The following is a 22361-nucleotide window of genomic DNA, read 5'->3' as shown; positions in this document are numbered from 1 at the left end:
CCGGTCTGGATTGTAGTGTGGCAAGACGCTAAGGCTACCTCCTCAGAAGTATGAAGCCTAGAACGAGCGTCAATATTTTTGTTAACGTGCAGTCCAGAGTGTGGCTTATCCCAGATCTTTCGGACCTCAGCCAAAACATCCTTCTGGAAGAACGAGCCAGTACGCTCCTGAGGAGACAATGTGAACGCCCCAGAAAGCACCCATTCTTGCGGAAGGGGTGCCTCAGGTACTGGAACATCCAGAAGAGCCATCATGTCCAGTACCCGGTCATGGAACGCCCTAACAGAGCGGGGCTGGTCATCGCCGTCCTGATCCCCTTGCGTGTCATCCAACACGTCCGGATCGACCTGCGTCACATCTGGCTCCGCCGAAGACTCGTCTATTGGAGACAAGGGAGGCAGGGGCAGAAGGGCTTGAGGTGGGCCAACCGGTAGAGGTGGAACTGCTGCCGGAACCACCCGTGCTACGACAGGTACCATCAGCACAGGATTCGGCAGTGGAGAGCAGATTTACTTAAAAAGACCTCTGAAATACTCCTTCATGGGGTATGAGTGCATGAGCTTCTGAAATTTTCAAAAAAAAGCATCCTCTGCTGAAGCCTTAGACACTGGGGCGGGAGGAGGTTTCCCATGAGGGGAGCAGCTCCAGGGCTGCAAGGGAGAGGCCTGCCAAGATGGGCCCTCTCCAGCCGGATTAACCTAGATCAATGGCACATAGGCCGCAGGAAGCGAGACCGTGTGCAGTAATGGCATCCGAGCGTTCCAGCCGTAAAGTGGATGAAACTGCGCACAAGGAAAACGATGGTCACCTGAAAAAATGCTCCCAGCACCCAACGCCGATGGTGTAGGTGTAAGGGAAGAGTCCAAAATGGCAGCCGTAGTTCGCACGGGAACAGGCGCCATTCTGTCAGCACCTGAGAAGAACTACGTCACATTTGTGAGTGAGGCAGGGGGCTCCAGATGGGTCAGGGGGTCTTGACTTTAGCCTTGACACAAGGAACCTCAGCAGAGCCGGTACTGTGTGGCCTCAGATATTTCTGAGACATACTATCAGCCAAATTAGCCTCTAAAAGAGGAACCACGCCACGCCGGTAATAGAGGAATTACGGTCAGCGACCTCACTCTCTGCCCCCTCGACAGAACCGGTATCACCAACGGTATCACCAACAGGGTGGGAACGATGAGTAATCCACCTCACCGACAAGACCTTAACAGGCCTCTCAGTTCTGTCGGTCACCTTAGCCTCAGACAGAGGAACCTTAGACCAGAGTCCGGTACCAGCTCCCTCACGAGGGGCCTCGAGCCTTGGTTCGGTACAGAAAGCCTCTACCGAGGCCACAGGGCACACCCCGGTGTATAACTGGGCTGTTGAATATCCCCTACAGGAGGGGCCTCAGATTGTGATCCAGTGTAGGCAGGCCCCCCACGGAGGCCCTCAGAGGAAACTCTGGTACCTTTTTTGGGCCTGAAAGGCACCTCAGGGGAAACCCTGGTAACAGAGCTTTTGTAGCCCCTCCCAGACCAGGAAGACCCCGGGAAGGAGTCCCCCGGTTGGGGTGCCCTAAAAACTAAAGAACTTACCGGGCGTCTCTTCTTCTCATCGAGGAAACTCTGAAAATGCGGGGGACGTACGCACTGAAACACCTCCCACCTCTCCAGACGACGTTGAAGTGACCAGACTGAAAAGGAATCGCAGTAGAAGCACGAGTCCCACCAGTGATCCGGACCCAAACACTCTAAACAAAGAGAATGGTGATCCGCCCTAGCGAAGCTTCGCTCGCAAGAAGAACAAGAAGGAAAATCTAACCGAACCGGCATAGACGGACTACTACTCGACCGCTAAACCGGAGCAGGAGAGGACACTGGAAGGAACAAATCTTCCGAAGATGCAAATGCGTCCAGTCCCAAACGTGCAGAGAAAAGGACTGATGGGCGATGCGCTGGGCAGAGCTAAGGAGGGCACGGTTACGGCTGCATGCGGTACCCTGCGTACAAAGAGAGGAAGGACACATTTTTTAAAAAGGTGATGCTTTTTACAAAGTGCTCCGGTCCCGTCCGACAGGACGTATGAATGTCCCATAAGTATGGGGGAAAGGGGACGGGACGTAGGAGTATGAGATTTGATTGATCTCTCTGGGCAGGGCCACAAGGTCAATTACCACAGAATTCCGAGTTTGCTCATGAACCTGCTGGTCTTCCAAAGTTTAACTTTTTTCCCCTGAAAATTGGTCTTCATCCCTAGTGTTAGGCAAGATTGTATACAGTACCCTTTTGGTGCACTACAACAACCCTGACCTCCTGGCAATAGGAACCCAACCTTTGGTATAAGTCTGTACTACACAGGTTGGTAGCATGTTGAGCAGCAGGCTCATCTCAAGAGGGGTCAATGTGAGCTGTAGGGGAGTTACACAGATTCACAGTGACAAGTATTCAAATAAACTCTTACACGCAAGGTTTCTTGATTAAACAATTATTAATTTAACAGTCAGTTTCAGTAAGCCTTCTTCAGAAGGGGCAATATGATAATAACACAAATATATGTCAAGATACACACTTAGTTTTCTAAATCAGTAAGTAACCTTCTGGGATGGCCCACAGACACTACCTACACCCTCAGGTGACTTCAATAGTTAGGGTGCTGGGGACATTAGTATATCTCTGTTGCATATAGAATATTCCTAGGAGTAGGTCAAAGGAAAAGGTTATTAGAGCAAAACAAGAGATCACACAAATATTCTGAAGCAGTTAAGTACTTTTTGTAACCCCCAATGCCAAGTTAGTTAACCCCTTCCTGGAAGGAAGGCACAACAAATAAGCAGAGGAGAGAAGAGTCATTCAGGGAGCCAGGCCAGCCAATGTTAAGTTAGCAAAAGTCAAGGTGAACTGAAGCACTTCTTGCAGCTAAGTAATGGTCTTGCACAAGGTATTAGAAGTCTTTGTAGAATAAGTAGGGCCACAAGCTGATTAGGCTTGTGAGGTAAAGAAGCTGTTGGCAACTCTACCGATGTTACCAAGACAAGTCTCCAATGAGGACAAGTGAGGTTACACAACAAGAGGCAAGTCCTCTTAGACTGTACAGTAGAAAAGTGCAGCAGATGGCTTCTGTTCCTGTGCAGCTCTGCAGATCCTGGTCTTCCTGGGCCTCAGTCGTGGGGACAAGAGGGAGGACTTCTCGGGACTCCTGCACTGCAAAGGGACGGTCACCGACCGCAACCGGCAATCTTCAGACAAGTTCCTCAAACAATCTTCACCCCAGATCAAACAACAATCTAACTCACCTTATAGCAACTAAAACCTCAAGAAAACACACGGAGCACAGTAGTCTACCAATTAAGAATGCACCCATAAAGGACACCAAGCCTCTCATTAGTCTCAAAAACGCACTCATCAACGCCCGCTCCATAGGAGCCCATGCCATCGAAATTCATGACCTTATCATCAAACTTGACCTGTTAGTAATCACAGAAACCTGGCTACATCAAGCTTCAGGTCCTTTGCTAGCATTGGCCATCCCACCAGACTACACCATTCTCAGATCAGACGGAACCACCACCCCAGGAGGCGGTGTTGCCATCATAACTAAAAACACCATCAAATTAAGATCAAGCTCCATCGAAATAATCGCAGGATACAAACTACTGCTCGCTAAACTAACTTTGAATGAAAACACCACAGTTAACATAGTGGTCATTTATAGAACCCCCAGTACCAATAGCCACCCAGAAACAGACATCCCACTAATTCTGGCGCCAATCCTTAAACCCAAAACGAAATGTATCATCATTGGTGATTTGAATCTTGGCTTCAATGATGACCAAGACACTAAAGCAACCTCCCTTCTCTTGGCACTTAATGACATGAACTTCTGCCAACACGTCAATGTCCCCACCATACTAAGGGCAGAACCCTGGACTGGATCCTCAACACCAAAATCACTATAGGCCCGATTACCCCACTTAGTTGGACAGACCACTACTGCATAGAGTTCACCATCACTAATGACGATCCCTGCCCACCAAAGAACAAAATCATGGACACCATTGAAAGTAGAAATCCTAAAAAGCTCACAGTAGAGAACCTTGACCCCACTTTGAACAAAATAGTAGATTCCCACTCAATCCTCAGCAAAGATCCTACCTCCATCGCCGAGTACTACCACAAATGCCTCTCCACAGCAATTGACACTATAGCACCAGTCACCACCAAACTAAGACGTATCAATAAAAAATCTAACTTCTGGTTCAATGAGGAACTAGTCGCCCTCAGAAGGAAAAACGCTCTCTCGAGCATGTCCATAATAAACACCTCTCCCCTGACTGGGCCAAAGCCTTCAAAGATGCCAATACCATCTACAAAACAGCTATCACCCATAAAGCCAACGCTTACAATGCTCGCATCAGCAATGCAGCATCAGACTCCAAGGAGCTCTTCTCTATCCTCAGAGAACTTGAAAATCCCCTACCGACTGACACACCAACCAACGCGAGCAAAGAATGGTGTACCACCATACAAGATGCACTTGCCTCCAAAATTGCTGTGCTGCAAAATAAAATTAACTCTAAAAGACTACTCCTAGCAGTTAAAAACTCCCCCACCTCTAACCCCTGTGCCTCCTCCAGTGACAACTCGAACCCCCCCCTTCCAATTCTCATCCGTCTCCCAAGATCTTGTATTTGACACAATCTGCAAACTAAAAGCGTCCAATTGCAAAGGAGACACTGTCCCAGCCAAACTAGTCAAAGCCTGTGCCTCTACTCTGACCCCCATCCCCAAATTTGTCAATGCCTCTTTTAACTCCTACCCGCACTAAAGAAGCCTGGGTTACCCTGCTTCTAATAAAACCAAATCTGGACCCCACCATTCCGACTAATTATCGCCCTATAACCACGGTCCCGTTTCTACTCAAAATCATTGACAAACTAGCCTATAACCAAATTCAAACCCACCTGGAATCTAACCAGCTCCTCGGCACCGGACAATCAGGCTTCAGGCCTAACCACAGCACCGAAACAGCCCTCTTGGACCTCAAAATCCAGATGGATGCCATCAGAGATTCTGGGAAACTCTGCATTCTCCTGCTGCAGGATCTCTCTGCTGCGTTTGAACTGGTGAACCATGACAAACTATGCAACTCATTTGCCCATGAGTTTAACTTCTCTAGTGAAGCCAATGCTTGGGTGAAATCTTTCTTAACCGACCGCACTTCCAGAGTATCCATAAGCAAAGAAGCAGCCAACCCCATCCCAGTCCCCATAGGAGTGCCCCAAGACTCTTGCCTCTCCCCTACGTTGTACAGCGCGTACACCAAACTCTTGTTCTCAGCACTAGTCGATATGGGTGTCATATACACAAATTTTGCAGATGACACCCAGATCCTCATACCTCTCACAGGCAACTATGACCAGGACACTGTAACAATAACATTTACACCATCATACAAAATTGGATGGCACTAAATAGCCTATGTCTTAACGATGAGAAGACAGAAGTCCTCATCGTAGGATCTCCAGCCAAAATAGCAACCCTTCACCTTGAATACTTAACCATCAATATCGATGGTACTAATATCCCCGTGCTGAAGCAAGTCAAAACAAAGGGCATGTACATGGACGCCATCCTGACCATGACTAAACAGATCAACGCGCTCGCCTCTTCTACGGCTTACACCTCCAAACTAATTGCTCTCAGCTGACAATTTCTGACCCCAGCTAACTGTCTCACCTTAGCCAGGGCACTGGTCCTATCGAAAATTGGATTATTGCAACGTATTACTACTAGGCACATCCAACAATAATTTAGCCAAAATGCAACTACTGCAAAACAAATTCTTGAGGGCAGCTCTAGGCAGAAAAAAATAAATAAATAAAAATCAGACCATATCTCCAAGACTAGTAAAGACGCCCACTGGCTCCCCATCAAAGCCAGAATTATCTTCAAAACATAATGTATCACATACAAATGCCTGACCAAAAAAGGACCTCTCTCAACAATACTCTACACCCCAAAGTTGACAGGAGATCACTAAGATCTAACGACAAATTTCTCCTGCCCCCCCCCCCCGCTTCAAAACCACTAGAGTGGGGGGTAGCAGCTTCACCACTCTAGCCCCCAAACACTGGAACACCCTACCCATTAATATCAAAAAAAGAATCCTTCACAGTTTATAAGAAACTGCTAAAAACCTGGTTATTCAACCAATATTAGCATCTAAAGACAGGATTCCGTACCACTGCATATTATTGTAAATATTTGAAAAATGTATCTTTGCACCAACTGTCCACTAATGACGTAATGTAACCAATGTAATGATGTTTTTACTAATTACTAAGCTGTGTTATAACCTCGCCGTGACACCCGAGGGTCTGGGCATGTAACAAATAAAATAAATAAAGTAGCACTTCAGTGTTTCAGCTCCTCGCGTCTACAGCAAATAGCAACACTGCTGTTCCTGGTTGTCGAGATGGGCTTTCTTTGCATCTGGGGTCCAGCACTCTGTTGAGGTTGCTCAGTCCAGCTTCCTGGGAGTCCGGAGGATCTTCCTGGAGCTCTTAGCCAGCTTAAAAGCAACGCACACAATCTGGTGTTCCTCTCCCTGGCTATTCAGTTCCAGCAGCAACTGCTGTGGAATTTCAACCAGTTCCAAGAGGTTGTCCAGGTGGCTTACTTTGGCGTTGATTGGTCCCACCAACTCAAAAAGGGAGAAGCCGTCCTTGCAGGGCTTCTCGGTTGATACGAATTTGGAGTTTCAGCACAGCAGCAGGGCTTCACCGGGCGAACCAACGGTCCAGAAGTTGCAGCAAGCGCCTCTTCAAGTTATTCGGATTTCTTCGTCCAGTGGTCGACGTTGCCTTCTAAGCCAAAAAGCCTTGCCTTTTACGCGGGTTTCTCCCATTCATTCCAGCCTACTCGTCAGTCACCCAGCAGGGTGGCTGTCCTTGCCGGACAGCCAGCCGGCCAATCACTAAGAGTGCATTCTTGTCTCCTAGGAGACTACGCACAGGGAGTTTCGGGCACCTCCCTCACTTCCTGCCCCCGCCAAACACCCTGGAGCCACAGGCATGGTTAGCTTGTGAATCCCGCCAAAGAAAACAAACAAAGGGACCAAACCTTGTTTGGAGCGCAGAGTAACTCTGAAGGACCTTTCCACAAAGAAATGGGGAAAAAAAGACTGGGGCCAATTTGACAAAAATGGCACCCTTGGGTGCTTTGCTGCAGCTGCGAACACAGCACACAGTAAATGCACACCACAGTTGTCAAGTAAACCACTGCCACCAGCCATTCATCGAGGAAAGGATAACAAAATTGTTACATGAGAAGCTAGACAAAGGGGATACTAAGTAACCCGTCCAGCACCCTATTGTAAGTGTGTCTAGAAAGTAACACGTGTAAGTAAAGTCAATTTCACTGCTCTTGGAAACAGTAGTTTATGTAATGTTACTTTGCATCTATATAGCACCTTATGTATCATGTCAAAGCACTGGTAGGTTGAACGCCCTCGTGGGGGTGGGGGTGGGGGGGGGGGGGTGTGTGTGTGTGTGTGAGAGTGTGTGAGTGTGTGAGAGAGAGAGAGAGAGAGAGAGAGAGAATGTGTGCAGCAGGTGTGGCACTTGCATGATAGCTGCTTGTTAGCGGTAGGTGTGGTGGTTGGGGAGGCCAGGAATATGTGTTCATTCTGGGGGGTTGACACCCAGATTGATGTTCTGGCTGCGTTAGGCCCGAGGAGACGCTTAGGCTAGCGATGTGTGTTCAGCTAGCTATGTTTAACTAGGATGATGAGGAGTATGTGGCGGGTGTTAGTATGAGAACAGCTATACAGAATGTGTCAGAGTATCGCTGTGTTCTAGTGCAGTGGGGGTGTATAGGAGAGAGTAAGTGTGGTAGTGTGATAAGGTGGTTTTCAGTAAGGCCGTTGTATCCGCTTCATCCCTTCCATCCGCTTCATCCCTTCCATCCGTTACACCTACTGCATCCACTTCATTCTTTCATCCACTTCATTCGTTCTGTTCAGTTTATCCATTTTAATTTACATTGGCAGTTTTAGTTTTCCATTTTTATCGGGTCTCGATGCTGGATTGTTATTTTTGATTCAACAACCGTGGGTTACTGTTGTCGTCGCCGTTTATACAGTTTGTGTCAAGAGTCGAATTTTAGGGGAAAAGCCACGTTTTCAGTACTTTGCGGAAAGACATGAGGTCTTCGGTGAGTCGGATCTGGGGTGGAAGTGAGTTCCACAGAGTGGGGGCCAGGGCTGAGAATGATGATCCACCTAACCAAACTGAATTGGTATTCGGTATAACTAGGAGGCCGGCAGAGCTTGATCTTAGAGTGCGTGGTGGATGGTAGGGTCTGAGTTTGTCCTGTAGATATTGAGGTCTGGTTTTATGCATTGCTCGGTGCGAGATGCATAAGGTTTTGAAGGTCACCCTTGGGCCAACCGGGAGCCAGTGCAGAGTTTTGAGAGCTGGGGAGGTGTGATCTCTTGGGCCAAGTGCTAGTAGCAATTTGGCTGCGGCATTTTGTGCTCTTCGTAGTTTAGTCAGGTGGTACTCATGGACTCCTAGGTAGAGGGAGTTAGCAATGTCTAGTCTTGACATTACAGTTGATTGGACCGCTCTGAGTCTGTTGGGAAAGGAGAGGTATGGAAAAATGCACCTAAGATTTTTGAGGTGGTAGTGGCAGGACTTGGAGACGTTGTTGACTTGGTGCCAGAGGGTTAGGGTCAGAGTCAAGAGTGCATCCAAGGTTTTTTTTTTTTACTGAGGTTGTCGGAGAATTGCCCATGGCAGATGGCCAGGGTAGAGGGTGCGGAAGAAGTTTGGTGTTGCCACACACCATGATTTCAGTTTCGGAGGGTTTTAAAAGGAGGCGGTTTGTGGTCATCCAGTGATCAATGTCAAGGAGGCAGGCGGCGAGGACGGGTTGGCAGCTGGGTTTTGAGTTAAAGGAGTTTTAGGATAAGTTGGGTGTCGTCGGCGTAGTTGTAGCACAGGATATTGTGCAAGCAGATTATTCGTGGGAGGGTGGACATATAGAGGTTGAACAGGAGGGCTGATGGGCACGCTCCTTGTGGAACTCCGGTATTGATTGGTCGTGCGGCAGAAGTAAAGGAGGAGAGTAGGGTTATTTGGTTCCTATTGTTGAGGAAGGATGCTATCCACGAGAGTTTCCACGGATTCCTAGGGAGTGGAGGCGGTCGAGGAGGATTGAGTGGTTGAGATTGTGTCAAAGGCCGGATGGTTTGCGGGCGGAGAGAAGTTTGAGAAATTGGTCAGTGGATATTGGTGTGAAAGAGTTGAAAGTCGGGTGGGTTTGGAATGGTGGGGTGGGTGGATTGTGTGGTGGGTGCAAAGGGGCCAGTTTGTTGATTAGAGAATTTGTTCTTTCGAGAGCAGTGGTGTAGAAGTAGAGCGAGAGCGAGTCGCAGAGTGATTGAGAGGGGATCGATTGGGTGGTGGTACATGGTTTGGTGAATTCAGAGGTGATTTTGTGGAGCTCTTTGCTGGGATTTTCACAGTTCAGGATTCGGGAGTTGTAATGGCCTTTTTTTGCTTTTCGGATTTTGGCTTTGTACTGGCGATGGTGCCGGGCCAAAGGGGATCTGCTCAGGTTGGTTTTGTCTTTCCACCATTTGCGTTCGAGGGATTTATATAGTTGTTTTGCTGTCTTCAGTTCTGGAGTAAACCATCTAGGAAAAGGGCCATGGCGAGCGGATGAATTGCAAGTGGGGGTGAGCGGGATTAATGAGGTATTGAGCCATAAATCAAAAGGTGTCAGAGGTTAAGTGTTCATTGCGTGGGCAGGTAGGGGGATGAGACTGAAGGAGCGCGTCAGCTAGGTCGGGAGGAATTTTTAGTTTATTCCAGCATTTGTGTAGATTGAGGTTCGGGTACGGGGAGGGGTGCGGGTGAGTGAATGGTGAAAGACAATGAAGTGATCGGACCAGATGATCGGGGGGGGGGGGAGAGTTTAGATGTATCTGGTCGTGGGAGCTGAAGATGGCATCAAGGGTGTGTCCTTTATAGTGAATTGGCCCGTTTATGTGGGTATGTAGGTTAATCGCGTCTAGGCAGTCGACCAGAGAGTGGGTCATAGGGTTGGTGGGGATGTCAAGCCAGATTTTGAAATCTCCTAGAAGGGTGAGGGTGGGATGGATTAATTGGATGGTGGCTATCGAGTCGCAGAGGTTGTTTGAGAATTGTCTGTCATAGCCAGGAGGTCTGTAGATGATTAGGAAGCTGTGGGAGAACGAAGGGGGGAGGGATAGTTTTACAAAAAGCGATTTGCAGGAAGGGATGGATGGCTGGCTGTCGATTGAGGCAGAGAAGTGTGACTTGAAGGCGATTGCTAGTCCTCCTCCTCTAGAGGGTCGGTTTACTGGGATGAGGGAGTAGTCTGGGGGGAAGGTTTCATTGGCGAAGTCGTCAGAGAGCCAGTTTTCCATGATAAAGACTAGGTCTGGTTTGTCAGAGGAGAGGAGGTCAAAGATGCTGTGTCTGTTTTTTGCTACAGATCGGGCATTGAAAAGGATGCATCTTACTTCGGTACAGGATGATGTGGGGGTTGCAGAGGTGGAGGATGGGAGGGGCAGTGGGTCGGAGGGGTTGTGGGACGGTGGGTGGAGGCGGGTGAGGGGAGAGAGTGGAAACTGGGGTGAGAGGGGGTGGTCAGTGGTCGATGAGAAGAGTAGGCAGGTGGTTGAGGTGGTGGGAGCTGTTGGACGGGTGTGTGGGGTTGGTTGGCTTCGGGTCGGGGGACTTTAAGGTGGGGTGTAGGGGGTTAGGAGTTTCAGTTGTGGTTGGTGAGAATTCAATGGAGAGGGGTTTCAGGCAGGGTGAGGCGGGGGGTGGCGGTGATAATAGATTGGGAGATTGAGGTGATGGGTCGTGACAGGAGTGGTGAGGAGTACTGAGCGATTGAGGGAGACCAGGTACGTTTTCTCTTTAGGGCTTTTGTTGCGGTTGGTGTGTGAGAGACGGTGGGGGGGGCGTAGGGTGAAAGGGATGCAGCTACTGTTCTTGCCAGGGCGAGACGTGCAGTTATTAGGGCGGGGAAGGAGTGGGGTCGGAGGAGGATGTTGGTGGGAGATGATGAGGGGGGAAGGGCAGGGGGTGGTTGCGGGGCTGGGTGTGCCTGGGAGGCTGGGCGGCACGATAGTTGGAGGGCCGGGGGTGCGGGCATGATGATATTGGGCGGGTGGGTGGAGGGCATGGGAGGAACAGGGGTTTTAGGGTGGTTGGCTCGCCATCGGGCTCCTCTGGCTTGGTGTTTGGATAGGGGATGGGGTAGGGGTGAGGGGGAGGGTGGGCTGGATTGGGCAGGAGAGGGTATTTAAACCTTGGGAAATCTGAAAGACTTCCCTGTGCCACTGCACTGAAGGTGCTGTGTGACACTATGGAGTTTGTCAGACTCCACAACCAAAAGAAACAGAGTTCAAAATCACATTTAAAATGCATGAGAGAGGGGAAAAGGGTCCCACTCTCTCCAGGTTAAAAATTCAAGTGCTCAAAATCCCTCAAAGTTGTTGGGGGTCTCCAAGATAGAGAGGAATTAGCACATTTCTGAGAATTCTCCTCAACACCTAGTTTAGAAGATGTCAGGTTGGTACTAGATGTTTTAGCAGATATATGTGCAGGTTCACCATTATCTCGTACCATTGTTCCTAGATCCCAAACAGGCCATTTCCTTCAAAAGGGAGAGATCTCAAAAATATTCTCGATTTCCGATTGGTGCCAATGTTCAGATGATTTTTACTGGGTCTTGCTTTTTGATTTGGTTCCCTTGTTTGGATTTAAACATAGAAGGAATTAGATGTTCTTCAGCAATGCCCGATGGGATCTCCTCTAGTCTTGACACGCCTAAAGGTGAAGTACAAGAAGGTGTAGTATTAAAACCAATGATAAATTAAGTGGATGCTCCGTCAAGCAGCCAGTAACCGTAAGTTCTGCAGGATCCTCTGAAGAAACAGGTAAATTTAGTTTGCAGTGAGCTTCCTTTTCTTCAATTGCGTAGAATAGGGCTGAGTGTAGTTTGGCTTAATTATTGTTATAAAGTCAAATTATTTAATTTAGCACAAAGTTTAAGGCTGAGATGGTGGCCCACCACAATTCTTGAAGCTCTTCAGATTTCGCTATATAGTCATTCTCATTTGAATTCAGAGAGGATGAGGTGGCAAAGTTGGGAGCATTTGCAGAAGATAGATCCGCAAAATCATCAGGTGTATCTGAGAATGACCCTAGTGATCTTGAGATCAGACCAACTTTCTTTCCTGGTTGCAATTCTGTGGAAGGGGTGGTCTTGTGAAGATTCTCGGCAATCACTCTGGACATGCTCAACTGACCCTCTACCAAATCTTAAATGAACGTCAAGAGGCTTATAAGTTATCACGTCTTTATTCGCATTCGATAAATCCCCTCCCATACTAGCACTTCTATTATGGAAGAAATCCATTATTTTCTTTTTATGATGGTAGGGGAGAGTGATTAACATCCATGCCAGATACAAAATGGCTCTTGTTTAGACTAGAGGTGACAAGACTGAGTTGAGCATTTAAGACAGAAGGAGAGTTAAAAGGCTAGTGTCCATTTAACCAGAACTTCCAAAGGAGGGTACATACTGACTCACTTCTTGGGTGGGGTTATGCCTGCACAAATTACACAGAGTTCTAACTGCTGCGCTTACACTATTCTGCGGTTACCTTCCAAGGATCTCACCTCCACCAACTCCCAACTGCCGATAAACTGTGCACTCATCTGCAATATCTTTTATATTATAAAGTGCACTTAATAAGGACTACATATATTTTTTAAGGACTCCATTTTTTAGATTGAATTGCCTAGGCATAATGGTTTGTGTGTAGTATGCTAACCTCTTTTTCGAAAAACAAACAAATGCTGGTGTAAAGGGACGGATTCAAGCTGTACATACTGTAAAGACTGGAGGTATCTGTACTTCTGCCCTCCGCAGGGTAGGGGCACAGGGCACCCCATCCAAGGTTCTCTATATTGTAGCGTATGGACAAGCTACCAAGGTTGAAGCCCTCAGGAGGTGATGCAGGCTGGTTCTTAAGTACGGTGAGTCCCCAAGCCACCCACAAAGGAATATCCACACAATATGTTATGTGCTAACAGTTATTTATACAAAAATAAGGTTCAGAGATACATACAAAATTAATAACACTTTGTACTCTGGAATTCTAATATGACATATGTATACAGTTTATATGTGGTACCACACTTATCTTTAGATTCCTTTAAAATGCATCAACTGCTGACAGTTATGTAGCATACAAATCATGCAGCAGGGTGTATCAACATAGATAATAAGGAAGGAAGGCAGGCAGGTTAAGTTAACAATAGCAGAATGCTTTCTTCAGCTACAGACACAATTTTGGGTGAGGGTCACCTCCCCCCAACCTGGGCAACCTGTAATAAAAGTATTAACAAGCCCAGTCCATTAATGTTTAACAAGTCTGGTTTCCTTGTCAAAAGGCTCAACCACCCCAATGTACCGGAGATGGAAGAATTTCTTCAACGGTTCCTTGACAAATCCTTCGAGGGTGGATTCCCTTTAAAGCAGGAGCCACTGGACATCGAGAACCACAAGGAAATGTGAAACACTGGTGTCGAGACAGCAGCTTCGATCTTGAGGCGTGCGGTCCATCTCGATGCAAAGTGATCGGTGCCGCAAAGACGACTCAGTGATAGATGTAGGCCTGGCAGCAGGCGGGAGTTGCTTCGGTAGTGCTCCTATCCAAAACTGGAGCTGAGACCAAATCCAAGTCAAGCAATGAAAAGGATCTGCACCATTCAAACTGTCAGTAGTTGTCCAATCAGGGGCAACTACTGGTTACACATCCGCCCCAGCAGCACACCTTCGGGTATCAAGAAAAAAGCAGCTTTCCTGGCAAGTGCATGACCATATATGGGATGTCCTTACCCGAGAAGGCAGGAAGAAGGCCAAACTACAATATGGCCAAAGGACAAGCACAAATCTCATGGTACCACCATTTTAGAGCACTAGCCACGTTTAGTTGCAGATTAAAAAAAAAAGCAAAAACAGAAATAATGTAACTGCTGCCACCAGCTTGACTTTAGGTACATACAAAAGTAACCAAAAATCCCAAATACTAAAAGTTGGGGAGATACAAAAGTAGCCCCACTGCATTGCACTATAAGGTGCTGTGTGCAATGTAAAAATACAAGAATTGAAAAGAGAAAGTTTCTCAGTACTGACAGTTTGACTGACTAGTCAGTTTCCCCATAACAAATTAGCAGAAGTGAAGTTGTAGGCTTTACTTCCCTTCAAATATTCACGTCAGGATCAAAAGCAAAGCAAATAGAAGGGTGTTCCATAGAAAACTACGGAGGGAAAATTGCAAAACCAAAATCATTCTTACCACCCACCATGGGGTTGGATGGAATGCAGAAAGAATACAAAAAAAATAAAATGGACAAAGTCTCCCCTGCCCAAGAAAACCACTGAGGAGCGTAAGGAGCCGGATGCAGCAATCGGCAGCTCCTAACAAATCACTGGGGAGCCGTGGTCTCAAGCGCCCCCCGCCCCCCAGGGCTAAATGAGCCTCATCAATTGTGGCACATATGCCAGGCGCAGCCTGGACTGCATACCCGGTGCAGCCCCTATGAGGCTTGTGGTGCAATACGTGAGGGTGGTTAAGAGCTTAAGTTGCAGACTGCCGTGTCCAAACGACCCAGAGGAAAATCTCTGATCGACGTCCCAAGAGGATGGGTGAGACCACCCCTGAGCTGCAGAGGCGTACAAGATTGAGGGACCTGGTGCCACCCACCGAGCTCTTCAGGTAGTTCCACTGATGTGCCGGCAACATCCCCATGGCAACAGGGAGGCCGCTGGGTCATGGTGGCAATGAAAACGGCCTCTCGTTAGGACACATGGTGCCACTTGAAATTGAAGAAGGCAGGCAGCTTGGTAGGAAGTGCAGTGACCACCCAGGGTTTGGAGCCACCACAAGGGCTTTGAAGAGGTGCAGGCTACATACAGTGAGATGGTGCTCAAAGGGGTGGGCATGGCACCACATATAAAAGAAACAGTGCCTGGGGCGGACCAGCCCGCAGGAAGGCCAGCCCGCATGAAGGCCATCAAATAAAGGCGGGCCATGCCCCATGACATCAACGATCTGAAGAAAGTTACCGCCATAGGCCAAGGGTGTGGCAGACTGCAGCAGTCATACTGTATATATTCTACATCATTTAAAATGTCTATATGTTAACATGAATATAATTTGGTGCTTATGTGTAATTGTTGCGTATTATATGCAAGTAGTCATTTAGGTTTTTAAAGTATAGATAATAATGAGGGATACCCTAGCGTGAGGATGGAAGGAGAAGTGGCAACCTGCTAAAGGCTGCATAGGGAATGGCATCACCCACTGCAGCCATCTCCTGGCACCTTCTCTGCAGTGGGAGTGCAGAGTAAAGCGCATGGGGAAGTCCAGTCAGTCCAACTCCAAGTATCTATTCACTACCCCTCTCACGGAGGGTGAGCTGACTGGGCAGAAGCCAAGAGGGAAATCACGCCTTGACAACTGGGGATCAGAAGTGTTAAGTGGTTTAAAGTCATGAACGTTTATTATTTGTTGCGTTCGTTTTTAATTTTTTTTTTAAATAGGTCCCTTTTGGGATACCACAAAAATCCACCTTGGTGCCCAAGTTCCAGTGAATGGGGTCAACAGTAAGGCAGGAGCATCCGGGGTCCGGGGGGGGGGGGGGGGGCATCTCCCGTTTGAAGGCAGGGTTTAACATCGGATTTAGATTTCAAGGTTGCCTAGGGGCCACTACTTGCAGCTGGTCTACTGGGGATTGGATGGAGAGTGGTCCCTCTGGCCTAAGGATACATTGATGGGATGGAAGCCTACACAGAGACACACGCACAAATCACTAGTTTCAACCGACAGATGCAGTGTACCTCCAGCAACCTCAGACATAACATTTTGTAATTTAGTTGTCGGAACAGCTCCCTTCGATTCCTAGAAATGCAAAGGGCGAGTAAACCGAAAGATGGGCAGCAGCTCCCATTGGGAAGGCTACAGATTGGATAGGGGTGGGAGGGTAGAGGGGAGTTGAGGGAGAAGTTTATTTATTTCTATCCCTAAACTCAATCATGTTGCTGTACAGTGACAATATACATATTTAAATATTTTATAACTAATTTTGGTAAAGAAGATAATAGGTGTTGTGGGGTGAGAGGCAAAGGATATTCCATCAAGTTTAAGGGGCATAATGACACTCCTTTAGCCCACTTGTAAATCCCAGAGTAAGGTCTGTGGCTCAATGGTGACCATCAGTGATCCATAGTCAGCAAATTCAAAGACAAGACTGCCTTCAAGAGTACAAGAGGCAACATCTGTATTCACTCTAGGCAACACTCACTAATATATTCTAATCTACAGACAGATGACTAAAGATCATTTGGTGCAATAGCCTGTATGGAACACATCTAAATGACACATCACACAATCATAGCCTGAGCTACACTTACCACTTCTTCCTCCAGTCGTCCAGCAACCAGGTCCTGGCCAAATGCTTCATCCTCCGCTTTTTCTTCCTCTGTGCAAGAGAAATTATGGCAGGTGGAGAATTACTAAACATTCATTCATGGGGGTAAAAGGAGAGGGCGTAGGAGCAAGGTATAGCCAGTAATACAGGGTTCTTTTGGGTGAAAAAAGGAGTTGTCCGCTTAGTCCAGGAGAACATGCATGTGGACACATGCGAGAGGTAAACACACAATTCAGATGGTCATACATAAAAAAAAAATGAAGGGGTCACAATGAAAAGAGAAACAGAGAAAAACATTGATAAAGTGCAATAACGTTTTGTATATTTGAGTCCCTGGACATACTTTACCCAAAGATCCCAGGACAGGATTACTCTTTTAGGAAATTAACACCTTTTATTAAAGCCAATCTCATGGTTACTTTATAAAAAGTTGTGGTTATCTGCTGCAATGTATTGTCAGATAAAGTACAGATTCAGCTGTGCGAGGAAGGGTTGGGGGGAAGTATCAAAGATTCACTGAGATTTGCTCTGGTTCTTGTTGTACTATATTAACATTTCTAGTCAGCAGTGGAAAGTTCCCCCATCTCACCTTGCTCCCGAAGCTGCTCCAGGTACTGCTTGGCCAGCCTAAGCTTCTTTTCCTGAGGGGTCTCCTCGATTTCTTCATCTTCATTTCCACCTTTCTTTCTTTTCTCCGTACCAGGGAAGCTTTTGAGATAGCAAACATGAAGTTTTGACATTTGTCATTAATCTAATTTTCTCACTTTGTTACACAGAAAAGCAAACATGACTTGAAAGCAATCAGCATTTGCCTTTTCAATGTCCCTGACAAGCTAAGAAAATTGATACAGCATTCTAGAGGTTAAAAAATATGAATAACGTCCCAGTCTGCTATAAATATATGTATAGCTGCCAACCCTATAAAAAGCAAAGGCGTGAAGCAAAGATGAAGGTAAGACTGAGGCATGATGGTCCCCACATAGTGTTCACATTAGATAGATAAAACAGTCAAAGATGATGATTCATAAGGATTGGAGAGAATAGAGCTGTAGTGGGGAAAGCAGAATAAGGTGCATTCCCCAAGAGGGGATCCAGAATCTATACCTTTGTAAAGCCACAAAAACCATTGAGTTCTAGCAGTGTGTGTGAAAAGAGTAGCCTGTCATTTTGGGAAACAAAAACAAAAAGTTCTGGCAAGTCAGACAAAGGAGACTGACATTTTCTATTTTCCATTTCTGTATATTCATTAAGCGCCAAAACCCTAGGGCATTGAGGCGCTACACTGAAACAGACCACATATGCCAAGGACGGAAAGAAAACAGGTGAACAGTCTAGCTTTCAAGCTTTTCCTTAAGATAAGATACTTTTTTTCTTTTAAGAGATGCTTAGGGAGCTCATTCCAGACCTGAGCAATCAGGATAGGAAATTAGTGTCCATTCCTTGTGTTTCTCTTGAAGCAGGGGACGACGATGCGCATCGGTGGACCGAAGATTGCAAGCTGGTTTATGGATTTCCAATTTCTCCTTCAGATAGTGTGGTGCAGTTCCAAACATTGTGACTATAATAATGTAACTAACCACATCAACCACCTTGATTTTTCAACTAGAAAGCCAGTAAAAAATGTGGATCTTTATATGAGAAGGGTCCAAGTTGTGTACATGGAAATCCATATTATTCAAAGGTATTGTACATTTTTTGCGCATATAAATGTTCGCATGGGCAAACAGTTCTAAAAATGCTACCACCAAAGGTTCGAACACCAAAAGTTTGCATCTTTGGTGGTAGCATTGTAGGCAAGTATTTAAAATAAATAAATAAAAAAGGGCCCTGCGCCGCTGGTTCCTGATCACGGAAGTGAAATGGAACTGGCGCTGCAGGGACTCAGCGTGAAGAAAAAGGTAAGTGGGGTTTGTGTAGGTTGGGGGCGTGGGTAGGGGTGTGTTGAGGGAGGTGTTGTGGGAGTGGGTGAGGATATGTAGGGGTTTTAACGTGTGTTTGCATGGGAAATGTGCAAACCTTTTGTGGTTCGCACATTTCTCATGCAAACATTCTGGCCGGATCACGTAGATGAACATGTTACTTATCAACTGGTAACGTTCTTTCAACTCGATGTTCCTCTAAAGCATTCCACATCTTTGACATGTAATGTCCATAGCTGTGTACTTCAGAAACTTTTTCGGTAGAGGGCGTCCTGCGTTGATGGCGCCAAGTCCATGTCCCTCGAGGGCCTCCGTCGAGGACGACGTCAAAGGATGTTATAAATAGGACACACAGCACCCGTATCCTCAGTTTAAGTTTTTTCCCCCAGAATGTGTGACACCAGCCTGATGCCTGCTGGACTGCACTTAGCCTTGTGGAAACGGAAGCTGCAATCGCATAGGAAATTTTCCTGAGGGGCAGGTGGGAGGGCGTTGTGGAATGCGTTGGAGGAACATCCAGTCGAAAGAACTTTACCAGTTGGTAAGTAACTTTTTCTTCGAATGGATTGTGTCCTCCAAAGCATTCCACATTTTGACAGACTCCCAAAGCAGTACCAGTAAATGGAGGAGGGAAAAGATAGAATACCCAATTAGATTGTGGAATAAAGAACCGCCTTCCCAAAGGCCATATCCTGACCATGGATTGTATCCAGGGAATAATGTTTTACAAATGTATGGATTGAAGCCCAAGTACCGGCATCACCAATATTCCTAATAGGAACACCCTGCTGGAGGGCTACATTAGTCAGTCCTTTAAGAAACTGACAAATCAAAGGAATCTTAAACTAAGAGCATTCTTCAGACGAGCGCTTAAAGATAGACAGCGCCGCCAGGGAACCTTTAATGGTACCCACTTGAAGGCCCCTGTGGGCCAAAGAAAGCAAGAAAGACAAAACTATAGGAATAGAGCACTGAAAAGTATCAACATTGTGATCCCTGCACCAGTCGCAGAACTTACACCAACGGTACAGGGATTTTGATGCAGGCCGCCTGGCCGAAAGCAACACCTCCATCATGTCATCTGGGAGGTCCCAATCCTTATACCTCAACCTTTCAGATACCAAGCATGAAGGTGGAGTCTTGAACTCTGGATGGAGAACCTGATTCTCCCCCCCCACCTAACACTCTCCCCTCTCCACCGGCCACCTAAAAATCTCCCGAAAGAGAGAGAAAGAGAGAGAAAGAGGGAGAGAGAGAGAGAGAGAGAGAGAGAGAGAGAGAGAGAGAGAGAGAGAGAGAGAGAGAGAGAGAGAGAGAGAGAGAGAGAGAGAGAGAGAGAGAGAGAGAGAGAGAGAGAGAGAGAGAGAGAGAGAGAAAGAGAAAGAGAGAGAGAGAAAGAGAAAGAGAGAAAGAGAGAGAAAGAGAGAGAAAGAGAGAGAAAGAGAGAGAAAGAGAGAGAAAGAGAGAGAAAGAGAGAAAGAGAGAGAAAGAGAGAGAAAGAGAGAGAAAGAGAGAAAGAGAGAAGATCCGCTCAGTGGGGAAGACGACGTGGAGCGCAGATGGACATTTCCAGAAGGGTCGGGTAACCCTCTCCTCGCGCAATCCGGAGCAATGAGAATCATGTGGGAACCGAACCTCTGCAACACTTGAGGAATGACGGGGACTGGGGGAAACGCGTACAGCAGTGGGCATGACCAATCCACCAAGAACGCGTCTCCTAAGGCTCCTCTCGGAGGAAATTCCCTTGAGCAGAATCTCTCGCACTTCCGGTTGATGCTGGTGGCGAGGAGATCCACTTGTGGGGTTCCCTAAAGGGCGAAGATCTCATGAAGGACTTCCTGAGCCAACTCCCACTCGTGAGAGACTGCTCTGCCTGCTCAGAGCGTCCGCCGCTGCATTTTCGCCGCTGGTCAGATTAACTGCCGAGATCAAAATTTCCTGCTGGATAGCCCAGAACCAGAGCTGCATTGCCTCCCTGCACAACGGGGGTGACCCAGCCCCCCCCCCCCGTTTTTTGTTGAGGTAATGCATGGCCACTGTTTTGTCTATCATGACCAGGACACTCTTCCCCCGTACCGAGGGCAGAAAAGCCTGCAGGGCTAGCCTGATTGTTCTGAGCTCTAACAGATTGATGTGGAGTCTGGACTCGACGGAGACCAATGACCGCTGGCGGTCAAGTCGTTGGCACGAGCGCCCCATCCTGTGAGGGAAGCGTCCGTCACTACAGTCACCTCTGGCCATGGTTGCCAAAACGGTTCCCCCTTCATCAGGTTCCCTTCGTTCGCCCACCACAGAAGGTCCTGAGAGACCGAGCATGGGATCTGAACAGGATCCATCATCTTGCCAGAGAACTGCGACCACTGCATCTTGAGGACCCATTGCAGGGATCTCATCCGCAGCCTGGCCTCTGGCACCAGAAAAATGCAGGAGCCATGAAGCCGAGCAACCTTAAGAAACTAAAGCCGGGAGACTCTGTGCATGTTGAAACTTGTCCATCATCTGCACAATGTGATGAGCACTTCCCTTGGGAGACGAACACTTCCCCAAGGACGTGTCCAACACAGCCCCAATATACTGGAGCTGTTGGGGAGGTGCGACTTCTTGAAATTCAGGGAGAAGCCCAGCCTGTGGAGGGTACGGCAGGTGACACCGAGATGATCCAAAGCTGGCTCGAACTTGTCCTTCCTGAGAAGTTTGTTCAACCAACGCAAGTCCATGATGGGTCTCAATCCCAGTCTTCCTTTGGGATCAAAAATCAAGGGGACTACCATTCCTTGTTCCTCTCCACTACAGGCACCAGTTCTATTGCGCATTTCTCCAGCAGGGACAAGATTTCCTGCGTAAGGAGCGGATCCGGACTCTTCACCGTTTACCTGGTGGATTGTCGTGAGGCCGCTGAAGGAAGGGAAGGCAGTAGCCGTGGGCTACAGTATCCAGCACCCACGCATATGAAGTAATGGCACGCCATTCTTTGAGATGCTGAGACAGTCTGCCCCCAACCGGCGAACCATGGGACATGGCCTCACGACTGTTGGAAGCAGCAGCAGCAGTGCCTGAAGGCAAAAAGGCAGCTGCCTGAGCGCCTTTGGCACCACGATTTCCCCCAACCACCACGGCTACCTTTTCGCTGGCCCCTTTGACTGGTGGCCCCTCTCTTTCTACCAAAGGAGTAGAAGAAACAAAGAACCTCCCCTCCACTGCTGTCCCCTAGGACGAAAAGGCAGAGGTTGACGCACCGCGGCGTTTAAAGACTTCGCTGCAGCTTTTGAGGTCTGCAACCTCTCAAGGCTCTCGTCAGCCTTGCTGCCAAATAAATGTGCGTCATCAAAGGGCATGTTCAGATGGAGAGCTTGCACATCCGGAGCAAACCGACTTCCACAACCACGCAAATCTGCGTAGAATGGTGCTCGCAGCCATGGACCGGCTCACACTGTCTGCCGTATCCAAACCTGACTGAAGGGCCTCACACATGGCATCCTTGCCATCCCGCACAATAGCAAGGAAACCATCCCGTTCTTCCACCTCGGAAGACGCTCAGCCGCAAAAGCTACACAATTCCACAGAGTGTGTGTAAACTTAGCCAAGGCACACGTGGAGTTGGCTGATTTCAAGGCCATGCGCTCCCAGCAGAAACCACCTTCTATGCCCAACCGTCACTTGTCGTCCGTATCCAGAGGGATGGAAGGGTACGTCGCCTGCCTCGAAGTGGCCGTAGCTGCCTGAACCACCAAACTCTCAGGAGTGGGGTGAGTAGACAAATAGCTGGGGTCTCTAACGGAAGGGCAGTATTTCTTAGTTACATTTTTATTCACAGCAGGAAGAGATTCCAGGGACTGCCAAGCAGCTGCCACCCTTTTCTGCAAGATAAGATGAAATGGCAAAACAGGGTCAGAGGACTGACCTTGATCCAGAAT

At 47.7% G+C, this 22361-nt stretch overlaps 1 protein-coding gene across 2 annotated transcripts in view; it reads right to left on the bottom strand.

Annotated features, from left to right (window-relative positions):
- Window positions 1-22361, bottom strand: part of RRP9 (ribosomal RNA processing 9, U3 small nucleolar RNA binding protein) — a 679329-nt gene that overhangs the window by 410280 nt on the left and 246688 nt on the right. For both annotated transcript variants that reach the window (XM_069644031.1, XM_069644030.1), the window contains exons 3-4: window positions 17118-17236; window positions 16512-16579 (exon numbers count right to left, since the gene is read on the bottom strand). In XM_069644031.1, coding sequence (XP_069500132.1) covers window positions 16512-16579; window positions 17118-17236 — 187 coding nt within the window. The remainder of the gene's footprint in view (window positions 1-16511; window positions 16580-17117; window positions 17237-22361) is intronic.

Source organism: Ambystoma mexicanum, chromosome 2p, assembly GCF_040938575.1.
Source record: "Ambystoma mexicanum isolate Mex_15411 chromosome 2p, UKY_AmexF1_1, whole genome shotgun sequence".
Taxonomy (NCBI): domain Eukaryota; kingdom Metazoa; phylum Chordata; class Amphibia; order Caudata; family Ambystomatidae; genus Ambystoma; species Ambystoma mexicanum.
This window is presented reverse-complemented; position numbering and strand designations above follow the sequence as displayed.